Raw genomic sequence first — 20653 nt, forward strand, 5'->3', positions numbered from 1 at the left:
CTGTTGCCATCAATGTCATGTCACTTCCCAATACTGCTGTAGGAATTTTCCTCTTTTCTACTGCAACTGAAACTTTTGACCCCACTACCTCCAAGATCAGCTCTCATACTATTTCTCCTTGTCCCTTGTCTTACCAGGGAAAAGAAATAAATTATTTCTCTGGTGCCGACAGCGTAAGGTCACGTGGCCAAGTGCAGTAAAATGGCGCAATGCCGGTTTTGGCTCCCAGCTCTTTCACCACAGAGCTGCCTCCAGCTGCACTTCCCAGCCTGCAGGAGGCACGGGGCTGTCACGTTTGTCCGTGCCACAGTGGCCAGTGGGGCTCACAGCACTGGACAATGCACATGGCCACCCGCCACACCCAGCACTGAGCACAGCTCATTCCCTTCTCATGCGCCACGCAGACTGGGATCCATGGGATCCATGGGATCCAGCTGCACCTGTGACTGCTTTGAACTTCTGCATGGATGTACTTCCCTCACACAACATGCAGACCCATGGCCAAAGCCACACAAACCCACCAGATTTACTGGGCAGCACAGGGAAAACCACTAATTAGCAGCTATTGCTGCACTGCGCCTTCATTTACAAGGCTCCCTGGATAATGGAACACTGGCACCATTGGGGCAACTTCAGTAAATACAAGGGTTATTCAAATGACCTGATCTTGATTTTAAAAAGACATTTGCTTACATATGGTGTGTGTTTAAATGTCTTTTTGGCCAGAGTTACTGTCAATAAAAAAGGTTTTCATCTTCTAATCCCTACGCAAATCCCTCATTTGGCAGCAGTATTATCAATCTTAAGAGTTGACCAAGTTTTCAAAGAAATGTTTCCCTGCCCTTGTTCTTACTTCTAATTTTCTTCATTGGCAAATATAAATATGTGGATGTCTAGATTTTAAAATACAGATAGGATGAAAAAGAACAAGTTTGTTTTTGTAAGTGAGGTATTTCTTATCCACAGTGGCCAGAAAGAAAGAACAGCCAAATTCTTCACAGTAAGAGGTCGCTTTTTGTGTTTGTTAGCAGTTGAAAAAATAGTAAACAAAGCTTTATCAATTACAAATAAAATATTCCTCCCTACCATTTTCTTTTTTTCTAAATAGTATCATGATCTAGATACTCATGTAACCTCAATTACTTCAAATATTATTATTATATCATTATATTATTATATTTAGGAGGAAATAGATGTGACAAATCATTCAACAGATTTAAGTATTCAACTGAAAGCAGAAATATCAAACTAACTATATGTACTATCACAAAGCAACTGCAAAGGCTTTAAACATGACCAAATTCTAAATAAATGCCAAGTCTTAATAACGCCCATCATCTGGGGACAAAAAAGATTACACTGATTTATGTCCTGGGGCACAAGAGCAGTGAGTACAGTGATAAGCTGAACACAATGAGACCCATCAGTCTTGAGTCACGGTAATCTCACTGCATGGATGGAAAAGGTCAGCACAGATGGATCAAAATGGAATGATTTGTATAATAATACTCAATTCTTATATAATGTTTCTCAGCAGCACTTTCAAGGCACAAAGGAGGTCGGTGTCATTATTCCCATTTACCTATGGAAAACCAAGCACATGGGAAAGAAACCCACTTAAAACTCTCATAGGGAGGCTTTAACTGAAATACACAGAGAGCCATCCCAAAGTGAGCCTCCTTAGCACTGAAGCAAATTCAGAATAAGAATCAGCCAGTGGATATATATATATGTTTGTCTCAGAACAAAAGCACTTTGCTCCTACATAAATTATTTTCCATCCTTCAGTCACCACTATTGTGGCTTCTCAGGGAGAGAAACCAGTTGCTATAATTTCATATTTTAAAAAACCATCATTGCTACATAACTATTATTCTTCCTGGCATTTGTGCAATAATTTTACTGGTGCACAAAAAGAAAAAATCAATATAAATGATCTTCAGCTTCAAGCAGTCACAGATAAAGTTATTAATGTTTACGTACATGTGTGCTCACATCCACACACAAAACAGTTCACCAAACTCATTCTAAATCATTATGTGCCACCCTAAATAGCCTAATTTCACATAAATAACATGCACTCCTATACAAATATGAAGCTAAAGAGATTTTAGTGATTCTTTTTCCTGTATAACTAAATCTGTTAGGTCTGCAGATTAGTTGCAAAGATAATCAGAAACAATGTCAACTGCAGAATCTATAGAATCTGTCACAGCCAGTTTGAAGGAGACCATGGCTGATGGGGAGCACAGCCCAACCAGCTGGGGTTATACACAAAGCATACATCAACAAAAAAAACCATTGAATTTTCAAACAAAACACCAGGCAAGTGTTGGTAATTTGGATTTCATATTCACAGCTCTGAACAAATGTCCACTTTTTAAAAGTGTCTCAATGAACGGCCATTTTTAATAATACAGCCTACAGCTTGACAATGATGGCAAAAACCCCAGCTCAGAGCTGTGAGATATCAGCAGCCCATTAGGATATTTCGGAATCACATATGTGATGTGTCCTCAGGCTCCTCTATTACACTAAAAGAGTAAATGTACTTACCTCCAAGATCGGTAGGAAAAAAGAAAAATGGAATTATTATCACATTATTAGTACACAAGTACTTTTCTTGGTACAATTCTTCATTTGCACATTGCACAAAATTACTAGGCTACAAACCTAACTTTAAAAATTCCATAGAGATGAAATCAAAGAAATCTGTAGAAAAGAAAAAATTAAAGGGGGCAGACAGTTTTTCAATGTACTTCAGGCTTACAATGAGCAGTACAATTTCAGTCTTTTACTGTTCAATTTGAGACAAATCTACAGGAGTTAACAGCTGTATGAATCTGAAAGAACCAGGCACAGGCCTACAGGATAACGGCTGCTGATGTCTTGGTCATTTTAGCAGTTCTCTTCAAGCATACAATGAAGTACTTCTCTTACAGCAGCCCTGTGCACTAAGTTTTTCAAACACCAGCCGTGTCAGGACTTAGTAAAAGATAGGTACTGTGTAATACAAAGATGCATTGAAACGAAGTTCATTGCAAAGTTGTATCAGAAGTGAAGATTCCCACCCAAAGCAGGCTCTCTGCAATTATGATAAGATTAATGGTTCCTCCCTCATGGAGCCTGTAGCAAGACTGGTGCTCTGTGGCTGGACTCCCTTTTCCCTCCACAGCAGTAAACAAAGAACAACATGTAAACTCATAGGAACTGGGAATACAGTAACAAAGAAGTATTAACTAAGGACAGCAAGATTCCTCAAAACCTTTGTGTGAGTCTACATCACATATTTTAAGGTAAGAACCCTGTACCTATGGCCCCAGCAGCAGCAGATGTGCCCAGTCCCACTCGTTCCGTGGCAGCTTCTCCTTCCCCCAGGCACGGGGGTGCCCTGGCACCCAGCCGGTGCCCTGGCATCCAGCCGGTGCCCTGGCATCCAGGGGGTGCCCTGGCACCCAGCCGGTGCCCTGGCATCCAGGGGGTGCCCTGGCATCCAGCAGTGCCCGGGCTTTGGCCGGGCTGTTCCCCCCGCCAGGCCCGCTCTGCTGTGCGGACACGGCAGCGGCAGCCCCAGACTGAAGGGGCCCATGGCGACTCATGGACACTAACGTGAGCTTTCCAGTGACACCTGATTACAAATCTTGGTTTTATCACAGGCAGGGTTTGGCACCCAGGCAGCTCCAGCCGATCAGGAGCCTCGGGCCTCGCTAAGCCGGCGCGGAGCCCTGAAAGCTGCACACAGCCCTGAGCGTGCACAGGCGGCGGGGGGACTTCTGTGGGGCAAGGGGTGACACAGACCCGTCCTCAGCTTGGAATCGCCGGAGAAGCGGCGCGATCTTCCATTCTTCTAAGAGGTGCCAACAGGTTTGCAAAACTCCAAGCATGTAACTCGGTGACTGGGAGTGTTTCCCAAGCAAAAAGTTTTAAATCCTCACCGTTACACCGGCAACTTTTTATCATGGACTCGACAGTAAGACTGGTTGAATTAATCACAGCTTGCAACAATTACCCCAAACCAAAGGCAGAGCTGCCACTATCTAACTCATTCACAAACCTCATTACACCTACCTAATTGACAACTTGAACTATTCTATTGAATTGTTTTGACAGACTGGACCAACTCCACAAAGACATTTTGCCACTTAAACCAGGATTCTGCCTGAATAATGGACGCAGTTCCTTAGTTCCTATCAATCAACCTTACTGGACATCAAAATTCTGGTGACACCCAGGAGCACATCAGTCTTGTTAGCATGGATCCTCCCAGGAGTATCTCCCAAAAGGCACAATCCATGATGGAAAACTAGGAGAGTACCTGACACATACATACAGATCTATCCTCAAGGCTACAAATAGCCATCTGTGCTCTCCAAAACTTCAGAGGAAGCATCTCTTTTCCATTCAGTATGTATCCCAAGTATATTCATTTACTAAACAATGAGAATCAGAGCCATTTTTTTTCTGTCTGGGAATATTAAAATGCAGGTCTCCTACAGGAACAATTTCAATCATTAGTAATTTCAGGTAAGGAAGTGAAGCATGGCCAGCGCAGCCCATGTCTGTCACAGCTGAACATTTTTGACTGCAACAGTAAGAATCTACTGTGTCACAGACCATGTGAAAAGGACTTTTAGAAAGGAGATATCCTGACTGTGCTGCATGGGCTACTAAAATATTTTACCCAGTGGTGGTCCTCACACAAACAGTCCCTGGCATTAGGTGAGTGCCATGGCCATCAGTCAAAAGCCATCTGCATGTAGCATTCCCTCTTAGATCCAAGGAGTGCTCATTTCAAGCAGAAGAAAGCTCCAAATGGAGGGGCTTTTAGCCAAAAGAGCCTGTTACCTATGAGATAAAGGCAACACATGTAGGGAAGTGAATTGTTTGTTGAACTAGAACTGTTCAGTAAACAAAGTGAACAGTATTTGAGTTAATGTTTTGCTGAGCACTGTGAAATTTCTTCTAGGCACATGTAAGAAAAAAATCTGGTTCCCTTCATAATTAGGCAGCAAGTATTTTTATGAGGATTACAAATTTGGATGTATATGCTTTGATTCTGCAATCATCACATTTAGAACATCAAATTCCTGAGTCAATTTGCATTGCATTTAGATACACTGGGTATTAGAAATGGTTTTTTGCCCTATACATCATCTACACGAGGAATAAAGACATAAATATTGAAAGTATTCTAAAAAGCCTGAATGAGAAAAAGCTTCATCAGCAAGATGACCATATTCACTAACAAACACAGGAAACAAGTTAGAATAAGAAAACTGAACCCCCAAATAAACTAAACAACCTGTCAATCTAGTTAGAAACATTAATTCAGATTTAAAAATCAGCAAAAGTGACACAGCAGCACTCTAACACAGATCAGATTGCAATACATAAGCAGTCTGTGAACATTAACTTCTCCTGTAGCAAATTAGACCAGGAATACACCCAGAGGCTGTGCATGGGCCCTAAAGGTAAAGGACACTAAAGGTAATGGTGGGAAAGATGAATGGAGCATGATCAAAAAAACACTGCAATGGCAGCATCAGAGTTACTCCCCAAGATGGTTCAGGGGAAAAATTAGCAGGGAAAGGAGATTTTGAAAAATAAGCCTGTGAATGGAAGAAAAGCAGAGAAATCAATTTTGAAGTGCAAGGGTCACATGATCAGCTATTTTGATTAGGCATTTTCAGTGAGACAAAGGCAGAAAGTTTCCCCAGCACAACGATTATCTGTGGAGGTAAGGCTGAGGAAGGAGACTGCAGTGTCTGTGTGAGCACAGGAACAGCAACAGCTGACCTGGTGTAGCATCCTCAGAGGCTGCTGTCACCAGGCAAAGGGACAAGGCCATGGCTCACCCAGAGCAGAACAGCATTTTTCAAAATTAGACCCAGTAAACCTAGAATTTCACAACAGATTTCATGGTAAAATACAAGATGAGGGCTTATTGATAAAAGGAAGACATTTGCAAGGAATTTTCTATGTGCTCAAGTTTCAGCATGGAAATCTGAAGTGTTCCATTAATGCAATACTGTTTGTGCTAGAGGCAAATAACAAACATGCACCACAATTATCTTTCTGGAAAGAAAAGAAAAATGCAACTATTTTTTAAGCAAAAATTTCTAGCCCCTGAAATCTTTCAAGAAGGTCTTCATTAGAGCAAATGGCCTCTTTCCTTTGTTTTTGAGCATATCATATATACATCATGCCTCAGTCTAAGGGTACTAAGGAGGCACATTATAAATAGGCCCAGATATGTAGCAGTAAATTGCCTTTATTTTTATTATAGCAAATGATTTAATTTAAATAATGTGTATTAAAAAAAAAACAACAAACAAACCAAACTGCCTTCACTAGGAAGATCACAAAGCCCTGTTAAGAGACAGTGGATCTGAATGCCTGTTTGGAGTTTTTGCCACCTCCATAATTTCCAGAGTTCAACAGTGGACATGCTAAAAGAACTAAAGAATATTGTAAACTGAAAGCAAGAAACAGCTTAGATATTGGCTGTATCTGTACAAGTTTCCCCAGCTTTTATGGAATATTTGATGTTCTAAGAAGAGTAATCCATTGTGAACAAAATGTTTTATTTCAATAGAGATGGCAACAATTTCTAATTATACCTCAAGGTTAAAAATAAAAATCATTAGATGATAACATTTTGTAAAATATACAAAAATTGAGATAATGATGCAACCATCATCCCAAAAGCAAAATCTGATAAAGAGTGGGATATGGGTCACTGGGATATTCCTAACAGTAATGACCAATACTTTATAAAGTTATTCCATTATTTTCTGGACAAATCAATTGTTTGTTTCAGAAATTATTTGAAAATCTTGCACTTAGTCTTTTTCCCTAGCATCACAACACACTAATCACAAAACAATGAAGCCCAATGTGCAATAAATAATTCTAATCCTCCACCAGTTTGTCACATTCTGCAAAGTTTAGAAAATTAGGAAGATACTGTAGCTCCAGCAATATTCTCTTTAGCTGTCTCGTTTTTCCAGTCTCTTAGGTTTGATGGCATTAGCCAAAAATCAACCTTCCTGCTACTACATGCATTGGATTACTGCAGTGGATAACAGCAAACTGGTGTTTACTTAAAAAGGTTGATTGAAATGTTTCCTGGTCTGCAAACCCTTGAGTTTTCTAATATAGATAAGGGTTTATTTTACTGGAATACCATAGCTGTTATGAGTGATCATAAATTGGTTTTGAGTTCAAAGTGATTAATCTAGAAGTGCTAAGATAAAGCAGGACAGGACAAAACATTATTATTGTAAATTATGCAGAACATTAAGAAAGAAGTATGACATCATGCTTAGCCTTCTCTGTCATTTTGACTACAACAAAAACAGGGAACTTAAAGGGTGGGCTAAAAATCAGGAAATTCAGCATTTTATTCACCATCAAGGAAGAGAAAAAAGCACTTATGTTAGCCTCTTATTATTTTTATTACACCTTCTTTTCCCCTCTGAAATTCTGAAGGCCTTCCCATCTTTGCTGCTGACACTAACATGTTGGTATTTAACAACTACCAGTGGGGATGTATGAAATATATTTTGAACATTTAAATTCTGAGTATCCCAAACGTGAAGCAATCATATACAGTGAAATAAGTCTTAATGTATATATGGAATAGAATTCTCTTACCTTTTGTTGGACTCTGGTTCTGATCTATAAATCCTTTCAAGTCTCCATTTGTGGAAGTCACACCAACCTGAACAAAACATTTTTGAAGTCTTAAAATATGATAAACCTTTCTACGTTTTCTAATATGCAATGAACAATATTATGAAAGCAACTTTCTGCATTATGAAACATCACAATCCTATGGACAGCAGAGTCTAACAAGAGTAGGAGACTCAAGGCAAGGTATCCAGGACATTTGGAAACTCTACTTTTAACTAAGTTGCTACCTAAAAAACATCCTGAATTTTCTGACTGTGTACTACATATGACCCAAGCAGCCCATTCTGGCTGTTATGGTGTAAAGCACCGTTCCCTCCATGTCAAAGGGAGCAGCTGCCACCAATAACACAGCAGAAATCTGCCCATGTCCAATTGCCTCAGTACTAAGCTGCACAGTCTAGGGATTTGAGATGTGACTATTGATGCATTCTAAATACATTCCCTAGTCCTCAGAGATACCCTCAGTAAATCAGTGTAAGTTACTGGAGACACGGAAAACTTAAATCTTATACAGAATAGTGCAACTCAGACTTTGGCATGCACAAAAAGCATAGAAATGTGTAGTTTGTACAGAAAAATACAAGATCACAGATGCTGGATGAGGAAGGGAAGAAATGGGAAGTCCCTCATATCCCAGTCTCTTTTTAAAATATTACAATATCTGAGTACTTCTGTAAATCATTGGGACAATGGGTTCCATTATCCAAGTTAAAAGAAGGCAATCATATGATGAAAGATCAAACATTTTGCTTTATTTTACAGCTGTATGTAGCAATAATGGAACCTATGCTAGGGCCACTTGAAGAATTTTAATACACTCCAGTTGGAGCGTCATTTAATTTTAGATAAATTAAACTTAACTAAAATAAACTACACAAGACAAAAGAATACCTACTATAAGCATTCAGTCTCTCAATTCTGTTTAGAGACCTTGTATTCAGCAAATAATTTTTGTAGGGGAAAATCTGCACACAGCATTGTGACAGAGTCTTGAAAATACTTCTACTAAGATTTTTTTCCCCATCAGGAGGCACGTAAGAAATGTTTCTGCACTACTCTGATTGTAGAACACTGCCCAAATGTGCTTAGTTATGTGCTCCTATAAACAAGCCCTTTGAGATGCTCGGTACAGTCCTCAGTTTATCTCGGACATTGTCACTGTGGGGCGGCTCTTTCCTGCCCTTCCTGGCACACCCAGTTCCTCCTACACTCGCAGCCTCGGGCTGTTGCGGTGTCCCCAGAGCTGTGTCCAAAGAGGCTGTCCCAGTTTCCCTCCCGCTCCCGGGCTGTCTCCCAGCAGGTGGCACCGGTGCAGCAGCGATGCAGCAGGGCTGGGGCGGGCCCTGGCAGAAACGCCCGGGTTGGAGCAGCGCAAAGGGAGGAAGAAGACACAAAACCAAACCAAAAGGTCTCCTTAGCACCTCAGGTTTGTAGCAGATCCCCACAGAAAGGAGCAGCTCTCCAGATCGCTTGTGCATGGGCACAAGGAAGGCACAGGAGGCCACTGTGGCTCCTGACACTGCGGTGGTGCTCCTGAGATTTAACCAGAGGCGGGCACAGCTGGGAGCTGCACCGGGCAAAGCGCTGCAAGGCCCGCCAAGGGAAGGGGCTGCACTGCTGCCTCACCCCTCTGCTGCCTCACACAAACAAGTGACAGCTTCTCCCAGGACCCCTGCCTGCCTCTGCAGCAACGAGAACAACACAAATGGGAAACATTTTAAATCCAGAGAAAGAATAGGGGTCCACAGGGATAAATGTTAGATTACGGACCTGAACTCATTTCTGAAGAGGATGTACATATACAGAGTGTCAGAATGAAAATTCTAACTTCTACATTTAATTCTCTGAAAGATTTAGAAGGAAATGCAACAAAGTACTTGACAGGGTTTTTTGTGTGCATTCGTACTTCAGTGATCCAAATGACACAAAATCACAGAACTTCAGTTTGCACAGAAATATGTTGTTTTCATTACAATGATCATAGTAGCACATTTATAAAGAGCAGTATTTTTCTCAATTTTATAATCCTTGTATCTAAGTTCAGAAGAGCTTCAAAACAAACTTGTTCAAAATAAATTTCATGAGAACTGAAGTGAGAAATGTGGCAGATCTAAAGGAATTTGTTTCTCCTACAGAAGAATGATCCTAAGTCCTCAAAAGAAGCAACGTGTGATGTAACATTACAATACTGCTGCACAGTAAGACCTTTATAGGATTCCATTTCAGTGTTCAAGTGGTCCCAGGCCATGTTGTTATCTGAGACAGACCATGCACTGATTTTGGGAATCTTGTACTTTAACAACTTCTAAGCTGAAACCAGTAAACAGTTCAAGGCTTAACTGGTATCATTTGTTACTTTCTGTACTGCTCCTGTGATATTTCTACTTTATAACACTGGCCCAGCGTGTCTGGATTACTGGGCATGGCAGGAGCTGGAGTCCTGCTTCTGTTCTGGGCAGCACAAGGAATCCAGCCACGATGGAAGATGAAGAAAGGACTTGGCAGGCCTTTGCATACTACTAAATATCTTAGAGGTTTGTTTGCCTTTCCTGTTAGGTGACTAAGTTTCCAAACAGGGTGAGGGGGAAGAAAGAGTCACAGCCAGAGTCTTGGATGGGGCCAACTGCCACGAGCAGCTCCTGTAGCTTGCCTTGTAGCCCAGCCCTCTCTACTGCTTGGCTGGGCAAGTCTCTGTGACCATCCTCAGCAGTTAAACTTTCTTCCATGCTGACATGTGAAAGGAGAATATCACAGCCATTTAAATGACCTTATCTATGGCAAGACAGCCACCCTCTGAGAAGTACTGACAAATAACTTCACAATCAAAACTAAAAGTATTTTTCAAAAAACTTCCTGAAGTTATATCACTCATTTGTTTGATTAAACTAAACTAAAAATAAATTTACCATGAGTATTTCCTCTTTTTTTTCTCCATTTGTTAATACTGTTTTGGTGTCTTTTTACCTGAAGGACCAATGGGAAAGGAGATACAAAACAGGCAAGAAAAAAACCCACATTTTCTCATCTAAGTAAAGAATGAAATAACTCAATAGAACAGAGTGATTTGAATTACATCTGGGTAATGTATATGGTAAGCACATAAACATCTTTTTCCAAGAGAACCTGTAACTTTTATTCAACATTTTATTATTCATGGGGAAGGTTTTTCATCTTGCACACATTTAATCTACAGGAACATTCTGGCACGTGCCTGAAGCACAAGCTGCCTTGGACAGAAGGTTGTTCAACACAGCCTCTTGCAAGGTGGAAAGCTCTTCCAGCCCCAGCTCACTGCACGGGGCTGTGATGCAGCAGGAGCACAGCCACGCCCAGCTGAGGGGCAGTGACTGCAGAATGCAGAGGCGGCAGCTTCCTGCTGTGCACATTTGACAGAAGGTACGTGCCATTCAAGAGTTTCCTGGAAGATGCCCAAATTCCAGTACTTTAAAATTTCCTTTCCTTGATGCTTCAACATAAAAGAGAATGATGGAAGTACTCTCACAGGGAAGCTGTCTTCCTCAACTCACTGTGCAGATCACTAAACCATTTCTGACGCTGTAACAAATACTAACATTACATTTGTTTTGAGCTGCAGAAATTCCCAGGCATATACAGAATCTAAACCCTGCAACTCTGCAAATTCAGAAGAATTGTGGCCTTCTAAGAGCACCAGGAACCACCAGGGCTGACACTGTTCTGAGCAACCAGAGCAATTCTGAGTAACCAAGGTTGGGTAAACCCTAAGAAGTGCTTCCAATGACACAAAGCATATAACCACTACATAAACAAGTACACATGAAAACTGAGTCCTATATTCACCTGCACCACAGTAGCTGATTTTTTTAAAAAATAAACCCATAAATATTAGGTATCTGACTAGGTTTGCATGATTTTGACATGCAAAATTTCAAAGCATGCATACCAATAAAATATTTCTTCTCTAAAGTAACCACAGCATAGTGCTGAAGTAAACAACATAAGTTTATTTCTATATTCAGAACAAGAGTAGGTTACCCAGACTGAATGTCACATCTGTTCTCAGAGAATTTCAAAACCCAAAGCCCTGATGGAGCCCTGAACAAAGCACCAAGCAACTGGGTTCCAGTGTCAAAGAGCTTTACACAAAACACCGGAGTACATGGCCTCCTGAAATCCCTTCCAGCCCCTGCCACTCTGTGACTATTACACAGCACTCCATGGATTTTATTTGGATTGGTATTTATCCTTTGACTGCATCAAATAAATGGTCAAAGCCACAAATGACCTGGATTTGTGCAGTTGTCCCACATACCTCAGTAGAATTACTTATTTGTACTAGAGTTGAATATGACATATGAAACAATAAGCAAAGGGCTTTGAATATACACATCAGTTGACTTTATGTCTTGGTAAGCTTGAATCAAAAAATGAGATATAAGACACCTCAACGCCTGGAACTACACATCAAATGAAGCTATTAATAAAGCCAACAGAAATTTCCAATACTTGAGAATTAATTTAATTGGCACCAATCTAGCCCAAGCCAATATGCACAAAAGCTTTTGCAGTTACTGAACAGAGCACCTGCTAGGCTACCTGCACTTTCATTGTGGGGCACTTCTTTGGTGGTGTTGGTTCCTAAATCCACTCAGATTTAGCTAGAATGCAAGATGCCCTGTCAAAGGCAGTCAACAGGCAAATTGCCCAGGGCCCAAAGTCATACTCAATTCACTGATAACCAGGATTAATCAGAACTGTTCTCTACAAGCTGTGTACCTCAGGAAGCACAGCTAATTAGGCAGAAAATTAAGGTCAGGATGTTAAGGCTCAGAACTCAGGATAAAGGAGTCATATATAGAGTCCTGAGACACCACTACAGGCTGGGTAATGAGCAAGCAAAGGAATGAGAAGGCCTTCAGCCTTCTAGACACTGAGTGTACCACCAGTAGCCAAATAATATGCAGTCTTTATATTTTTTCTTGAGATCTGAGACTCAGACTCAGTAGAAGGATTTTACAGACATGCAAAGGTGAGAAGATTCAACAAAATGTGCAGCTTTCACACAAGTTTGAAGAAATGTTAGAGAAATCAAAGAATCACAGAATATCTCAAGTTGGAAGGGACCTGAATGGAGCAATATGAAAACAGCATAAAATATTGCCTCAGTTATCAATCTGATGCACAGCTGAGTAAACTCCACATGCTTAAAAGCTTTTAACTAGGATAAATTTACCAAAATACTGCAGAAGATGATAGGGTACATATTTGTGGTATACAAAATCAGATAAGATTTCTGAATTTGAAGGTGTTTGTGACTGATTTCTTATATTTGTCCAGCACAATTCTGACAGTCAGCAGTGACTAGCAGAATGCCAATATAAAAGGTAATACATGTTGAAGAGTTATACTTACATTTTTTGCCGTCATGTCAGACAGTATTGCTTTATATTTCATAAAGCCATAAGATATCCCTTTTCATCTTCACAGAATCTTTAAAATGAACATCCTGTAAGACAGTTAATTAAATATCTTAGTTGAAATCCAAGCTTCTGATAAAATAATCACCACAATAGTCAGGTTCTGCAGAGATACTAAAAATGTTCATTGCTTGGAATAGGCAGAGATTAAATCCTATATATAAAGGCCCAACTTACATAAAGGCCTGACTACATTAATGTGTTAGCAAACCATGTTATATCATTACTAAATTTTTGTAATTAAAACCATGCCATTTTTCCATTTAATGCAGATTGGCTTTAAAAATGGAAGTGAATTACTTCTCTCCACTGTCTCTTTAGCCAACAACAGAGAAGGCTTTTAATGAAATGTGTATATACAGAAAACAGAATTCAGAATTTTTAGGAAACATGCAAGAAAAAAACAATTCAGCTCTAACTCATCTTTTAAATAGTTTCATGCTTTTTTATTAAACTTGTGTAGTTAGAATTATAATATTAGAATTCCAGGAAAAGACAAAAATTTTGGTATACCAAAAAGTAGTTTAAAGTGATTTATTTTTTTAATGAAAGCTTCCAGAAGGCCTTACAGAAAACAGAAGCAAAGTTACAAATCAATGCTGTCAGCAAAACTCATTTTAAAGGTACAATTAACTTGACAAAGTGTTTAGGTACCTTGAAAAGTACTTTATAAGTATTACTTACAGTTTAAAAATGGACTACAAAAGACATTTGAATTGCATTTGGATGAATAAGAGAGAGAGAAATGTTCATACTTTGAAGCGTGGAATCAATTCATTAAAATTAGAAAGATACATAAACTATTTATCAAAGAAGAGTCATGACCATTGACAGCAGAACTCACCAGCTACAAAAGCAGCATGCAATTCATGCCATTTCCTCTGTATTTTAACCTGTGTCAAGTTTGAGAATGTGCCAGAGGTTTTTCAGTAGTGTGTGCACTAATGAGGAACTCTACCATCACATCCCATCACTGCTTTAGTAGTTTTGGATAACCCAGGAGAATTTTAAATTGTAGACTGTTTCTACACATTTCTTTGTTTGTTCAGACATATCAATTAAACTGTTAGTGGAAAACCTTTTCATTCAACTTAGAGTTGAATGAAAAGTTGGTCAACACTTCCTGTTGACCAAGTTGTACTTATCTTCCTTGGTGCCTCCCTTTACTGCAGCCATAATTAAGCAGTTACTCCAGCATGTGAACACCACACAATTCTACTAAGACATTCTCCTGTGAAAACTTGTACATTTTAGTTTCACCACAAAACATCCAAGAAAATAATACAAATTTTTCTCTGGCTTCAGAGAAGATACTACAAAGAGGTATCTATTCCCACCCTGGGGAAAGGAGCTACTGGATCTGGCAGTAATCCTGAAACCTGAAGCCATAAAGCTACAGAGGTCATGGCAAGGAGCAAATACTGAATCCTTGCAATGCATCTGAAAATTATGATCTTTGGTGCCTGTTCTCCTTCGAAATTTTTGATCCTTGCAGATGAACTCTCCAAATCCATCAACTGGAACTCTGGCCAAAATTCACGTTGCAGTCTGACCTCCCTCTCTTTCTTTAAGAGGCTTTACAAGTAATTTACTCAAATAAAATGTAGTTAAGAACATAATTGCTGTGCAATTTTAACTCATTTACAGATAAGCAAACTAAGTTCATCTTTGACAAGTTATTTGCTGTCAAGCTTAATGATCCAGAAGGTATTATCCATAAAGTATTACAGTCCTTTGCCACAATGCTCTTCAGCCAGTAAGAACAGTTGGGATTCTTCCAGCTTTATGAACACATTTTGTCAAGCCTGAGAAGCCAGACTTTGTGACCTCACCATCTGCCATGACCTCTTGTCAGGTTCAGACAAAAGAACCGACACAGATGGCCTCAAAATGGAGATTTTCTTCATTCCCAGTTGCTGCATGTGCTTGCACCACACAGAAAAACATAAAACTCAACCTTTTTTCTTCTTTAGCTGGTTTCTACTGAAATGAAGCTGCACAAAGACAGAGCTCAGAGCACATGAGACTCAAAGATTGCTTTTTTCTGAACTATATTTCTCCCTTCATAAGCTAAGCCTTGGTTTATAATCCACTCCCATAAATTTGCCTTTTGGTCATATATTGTACAGTACAAGGAGCAAGTCAAACTGTCTGACTTTGTAAACTCTGAGTTGTAGCTTCTTGTAGAACATATTTTCAAATCACTTATGCCATTGATATTAAAAAGCCAGTTTGAGCATTAAATTTACAAAAGCCCTGGTAATCAAGCTCTAGTTACAACAGAACAGTACAGGAGTTTTATCTGTACCTATTCCAACTACAAATTAAAAGCCAGATCTATTCTGAAGTTTTGGTGATTCTGATGCTGAATCGCAGTGCAACAAACAGTGCAAAACATAAAACAGTTATCTGCAGAGTAACATTGCATTCCTTCTTATGTTTATTTTCTATCTATTGTCCAAAGTCTTATTTTTAAATTATCCCTATAAGACAACATAACAGTCTGTTCTCTGCTTTACCAAACTTACTCTGGTTTCTCTTCTGAAATTTTATCAGTCCTTCACACCCTCACCTAGAACAGCGCCATGCAAAGATCCTCTTCAGTGCAAGAGTCCAGTTCCCAACAGAAAGGGACATTCATGTAATATTAGATCAGTACTAAACACCTACAAATGAATACAACTATTGGACAATCACCTAAATTGTTATGATGAAAAGTCTTTACAGAACACATGAAAGGTAAAAAAAAGAGATATTTTAGTATACTAGAATGATTTTTATTACCACTAAGTAGTGCTTTTTCCCACTGACCTGATAAACAGTATTGCAAAGTGAAAATTATTCCAGGTAATTGGGTCAGCTTCAGCTAAGAGGAAAGTGTGATGAGTTTCAAGAAAAAGACACCTGTATAACACCAGCCTTTCCACAAAAAAGTAATTTATACTCTTCATATCCCTCTCCATAGTACTAACTTTCAACTATTACAAGACTGATTTCAGAAGACAGAAGTAACAAAAAGACTCCTTATTAATCAGTACAGGCTGATTTATGCAAAGCATCTACATGGCTTAGATCACCTGTTACACATATGCTGCTTCAGTGTGTCTCAAGTTTTCAGATCAGTAAAATTTCAGAATTAAGTACTTATCAGAAATCCACTGCTCCCAGGAAGTGTTCCTCCAGCTTGTTCCTAAAACATGTTTCAATATCTAACTCCTTTTTGAAAAAACAAAAAATTAAAAAAAAAAACAAGACAAAAACGCCATATAACATCCAGCTCCTCACTCAGTGCAGCTCTTCAAAAAAGACAACCAAGGTATTTATTCAACAAGTCACATCCACAACATGGGAAATAAGTCACCACCTTCAGCTGTTACACAGTAATTTTTATTTTGAAAATAACATTAGAAAGTGGCTCTAAGGAAGCCCTTGAAAGGAACTCCCAGCATGACATGTATAAAAAAACAACTTATTTTTCCAGCCTTTACTGTGAGCAACTGTATGGCTTCAAAAAGTTCTAGTAGATAACAGAAAAGATGATTAGAGGACTGAACAAAGCAAGTCTAAGTGACTTGACCACTGAGCGATATCACAAATTTTTAACAAAATAAAATAATTTGAGAAGAGTATTCAGTTTAAAAGTGTCATTGTTTAATCACCTTCACTTAACTTAAAGGCTGCAGCCTGTGAATCCAAAGCACAACTCTCACAACTATACAACACAAAAAGGAAATGAGGATTACTGCTTTAAACCTAGATCCAAATGAAAGATAAAACTACCTGAACCTAACTTGAAAGTGAAGATCTCATAGTGTAGTTAAGATCGAGCAAAATGCCAATGTATCATCAGAAAAAAATTAACTGACACCTCCTGGCAGCAGCAGTGATGATGACTCAAGTTTACACAGCAAAGAGAACCTGCAAAAACAGAGGAGGCATTTCACAAGTTCAATGAGTATAAACTGTAGCTCTTCAGCTCCATGAGGAGAACCACCAACCTCCCTGGTTCGCTAAAAGCAAATGTCCCCTCAAGGACTTAATGAAGCAAATACTGAGGCAACAAATGAATTGGATCCCATTCACTACTCTTGGAGTGGATCCAAATGCTACATCCCAATTACTCTCACTATTTGCTGTATTTACTCACTGTTGTACCTATTATTTACTACCAATGTACATATTATATGACTGTACATGTAAACATCACTAGAAAAAGCACTGTTTGATGGAAGCTACTGAATATCCTGAATCCCAGTGATGAAGACAGGTCTGAGTGAGAAGAACACGTAACACAGGAAGAAAATCCAACCCTGGATTCAAACTCTCTCCTAGCTGAAAGTGCTCAAAGTCTCCATTCATTTAACTGCACTGCTGATCCTCAAGTTCTGCTGCTTGCCCAGTCCTGACAGTGCTGAGTCCCCAGCTCCAGCAACCTGGACCTGGATGCTCCTTCCCTCAAGGGACTCGGTTTCTTAAGTGTGTTCCTGGACATGCTCAATGCCAGCACCAGCAGTGAACTACATGTCTAAGAACAGGGGCAGCACTCATGGCTTCTTTCAAAATCAGTGGGGTGAAGCATGTTTCTTATTGTCCAAATAAGGAGAACTTTACATTAAACATGTGGAATAATTCCCAAGCAATCGAATCTTTGAAGGCCCTTTTATTCCCCAAACCAGCTTACTGTCAGTCAAGATAGAGTACATAGGGCCTGACATCAGCACAGTGGGTAACATTCATACAGCAATTAAAGCATGGTCTGAAATGTCTTTTTGGGATTTATAGACAACTTTTATCACTACCAAGATAAATCTGGAATTAAGACTAATTTAGCTGCAGGGTTTTTTTAAGCAGACAATAAATTCTATAAGCTCATTTTTTGTTCTCTCACTGGGTTTCTAGCCCATAGCTGACTACTACATAGGTACAACATTAGGAATCTGCTGCTTCAGTAGTATGAAGCAGGTAAAACTTCCTTTCAGAGAAAACAGCCCACTGTATTTTCACAAACACATTTTTACCTGAAGAAATTCCATTTTCACAAAGGACTGACATTTGAAAAAAATTTAGTGATCTATGTGATGACTGTAAAATACCTTGGTAAGATGGTTTCCCAAGAATACATTGGCTCCTCTTTCAACCAAGCCCAGCTGAAAACAGCATCTTTTTGTCTACTGAGACTTCACACCAGCTTCTTCTTAACATCAGCCCATACACTGTATGATATATCAGAGAATGCTCTAGATCTTAATCTGGTTTTGTAAATGGTGAGATTTAAAACTTCCCGAATTATCAGTGTATTGACAAATATATGGAAATGTTTAACAACACTGATGAGATGTACTTTTGGCTACACTTCACAGCTGGAAGGATCTTAACATCCAATGAACTGAAGATAATTTTACACCTGCATTTAGTTAAAGATGTCCAAGTTATATGGTAACAAAAAACTTTATTATGAAGACTTGGTAGCTATTTCTTCCATTTTCCTTATAGTTTGCTAGAAGCTTTGTTCTAGTTTAATACCATTATTTAACCTTACTCTTGCACGAGTTGAAGATTATGACAGTATTCACCAAAGGGTAAAGGTTACAAAAATTTCATACTTCTTTTATTATAAATCGGTACAAAGGCAAAAGGGGATTTTTCTGGTGATGAACAAGCTCACGAATACTCATTACAGCACACAGCATTACCTGAAGGGCACAGTTCCATGAAATATATTGCACTCTGAGATCCCACCCCTGCTAAGATTGCTACAAGGGATCTTCCACTTTTACCCACTTCTTCCACTTTCCACCCCTTCCCAATGCTGCACACTCTCACCAGCTCCCATTCCTACCTGATCCCCTCAGTGAGCCAGTTCAGTTCTAATACTGTCAGAATTCCAACAGTGGGGCTGACGGGGGGGTAGAAGAAAGTTCTCCACATGCTGGGACCCCTGACAGCTCCAAGGGCCACCTCGGCCTGTGCACAGGACAGGACCAGCCCTCAGACTCACCAGCTCTGTCTGGTTTTCAGAGCCATGCCAAGATTCCACTTCTGAAAAAAAGCATTCATGATCCCTCAAAATTTACTTATGGATTGAAATGTGACACAAGGTTGGATATGGTTTGTTCATATGAAGACTACTGTATGCTTTTGAAGAATTCACTGGGGTGTGTGCATGCTTCCAAAATCCATTAGGAAGGGGGATATTTTTGTCTCCAGATCACAGCTTCCTCAATTTCTTATACAGCAAGAAGCAGAATAAATAATTTGCTTTTGACAAAGAGCAGAAGTCTGCTGTTATTCCAAATCAATACACAGCTTGAAATTGTATCAGTTGTATGTAAGGAGTTATTGATCTAAAAAAATGTTGAATGTGTTTGCAATTGTAAGTTGAATTTTAAATAATCTGAAGTTTACAATAACCCGACTGCACCTTTAAGAGAACAGAAATATATTTCCCACATTCCTCAAATCTCAAGGTCAAGTTTATAACAAAAGGAAGTTACCTCACTCCTTCCTTCCAAGAAATGGAGAGCCCATACACATGCAGGTTTCTTATTTCACTCTGAGGACATAAGCTCACTTTCACTTGTAGTTTCTAATCTCATCCATAATTACTGGTCATGTTACCACCATATATTCTTGGATGACCATTACAGTTCACAAGTGACTTTTAGTATGTCAATGCATTAGCATTCACAAGCCTTAATGAGCAGCTACTGATATATCTGCTTTAGTTCCCACAAATAGCTGCTACCAAGTTGAAGAATTCCTCTATACAACTAAAAGGTCACAGCCTTAAAGACAGTGGGTACCTGTTGCAACCTGCTAATTTCTTTCTGACCCTTTCTTTTTTTTTCCTGTAATTTGCAATAAGAAGACAGTAATTGAAAATGGTCCCGTATATTCACACAGAACACACTTGTGTACACCATCCATGGCTAAATGGATTATGAATTCCTATCAAATTAACCTTCCCATATACCCAGCCAGATGTTATAGTCACCCAAGAGGGGTTAGTGAGGGACTCCACTGAACAAAAGTACTAAAGAGGTTGTAAGCCACAACTGAATCATTTGCTATTCCCACCCAACCAACACAAATCTGGCAGCAGCACGAACCTGATGGAACAGGAGAAACCTGCCTTGCAGGACACTCTAAGCTCCACAGGAAAAAATAAATTGCGCTGCAAGACCAGAATTACATTCACAAATGGATTTTGGTCTATAGGTGGTAACAAAAATTCCATGGTTTGGACATGGTTTGCTCCAGTCACTGTTAGCAAAGAACTGAGGAACAGAAGCACAGTCTCAGCTACCATCACTGCCTTCTCTGACCATTGCTTGTGTAAAACCTGGTGGTCAGGGCACATCCACTGACTGAAATAACAAAAAGCCAGTCAAAACAACATCACCTTTATAAAGTGGATGATTTCTACAGTTCATGTTAACTAACAGCAGGTTAAGAAGTTTTGTGAAAAACCTGGCTGTTCATGTCAATCAAATATCCTACAG

General features: G+C 39.4%; 1 protein-coding gene across 4 annotated transcripts in view; it reads right to left on the reverse strand.

Moving 5' to 3' along the window:
* The window catches only part of TFDP2 (transcription factor Dp-2), a 56506-nt gene that overhangs the window by 31967 nt on the left and 3886 nt on the right, over window positions 1-20653 (reverse strand). For all 4 annotated transcript variants that reach the window (XM_041718173.2, XM_041718172.2, XM_041718174.2 and 1 more), the window contains exons 2-3: window positions 13087-13180; window positions 7657-7723 (exon numbers count right to left, since the gene is read on the reverse strand). In XM_041718173.2, coding sequence (XP_041574107.1) covers window positions 7657-7723; window positions 13087-13128 — 109 coding nt within the window. In that variant the 5' untranslated portion in view covers window positions 13129-13180. The remainder of the gene's footprint in view (window positions 1-7656; window positions 7724-13086; window positions 13181-20653) is intronic.

The sequence above is a fragment of the Taeniopygia guttata genome, chromosome 9 (assembly GCF_048771995.1).
Source record: "Taeniopygia guttata chromosome 9, bTaeGut7.mat, whole genome shotgun sequence".
NCBI classification, from domain to species: domain Eukaryota; kingdom Metazoa; phylum Chordata; class Aves; order Passeriformes; family Estrildidae; genus Taeniopygia; species Taeniopygia guttata.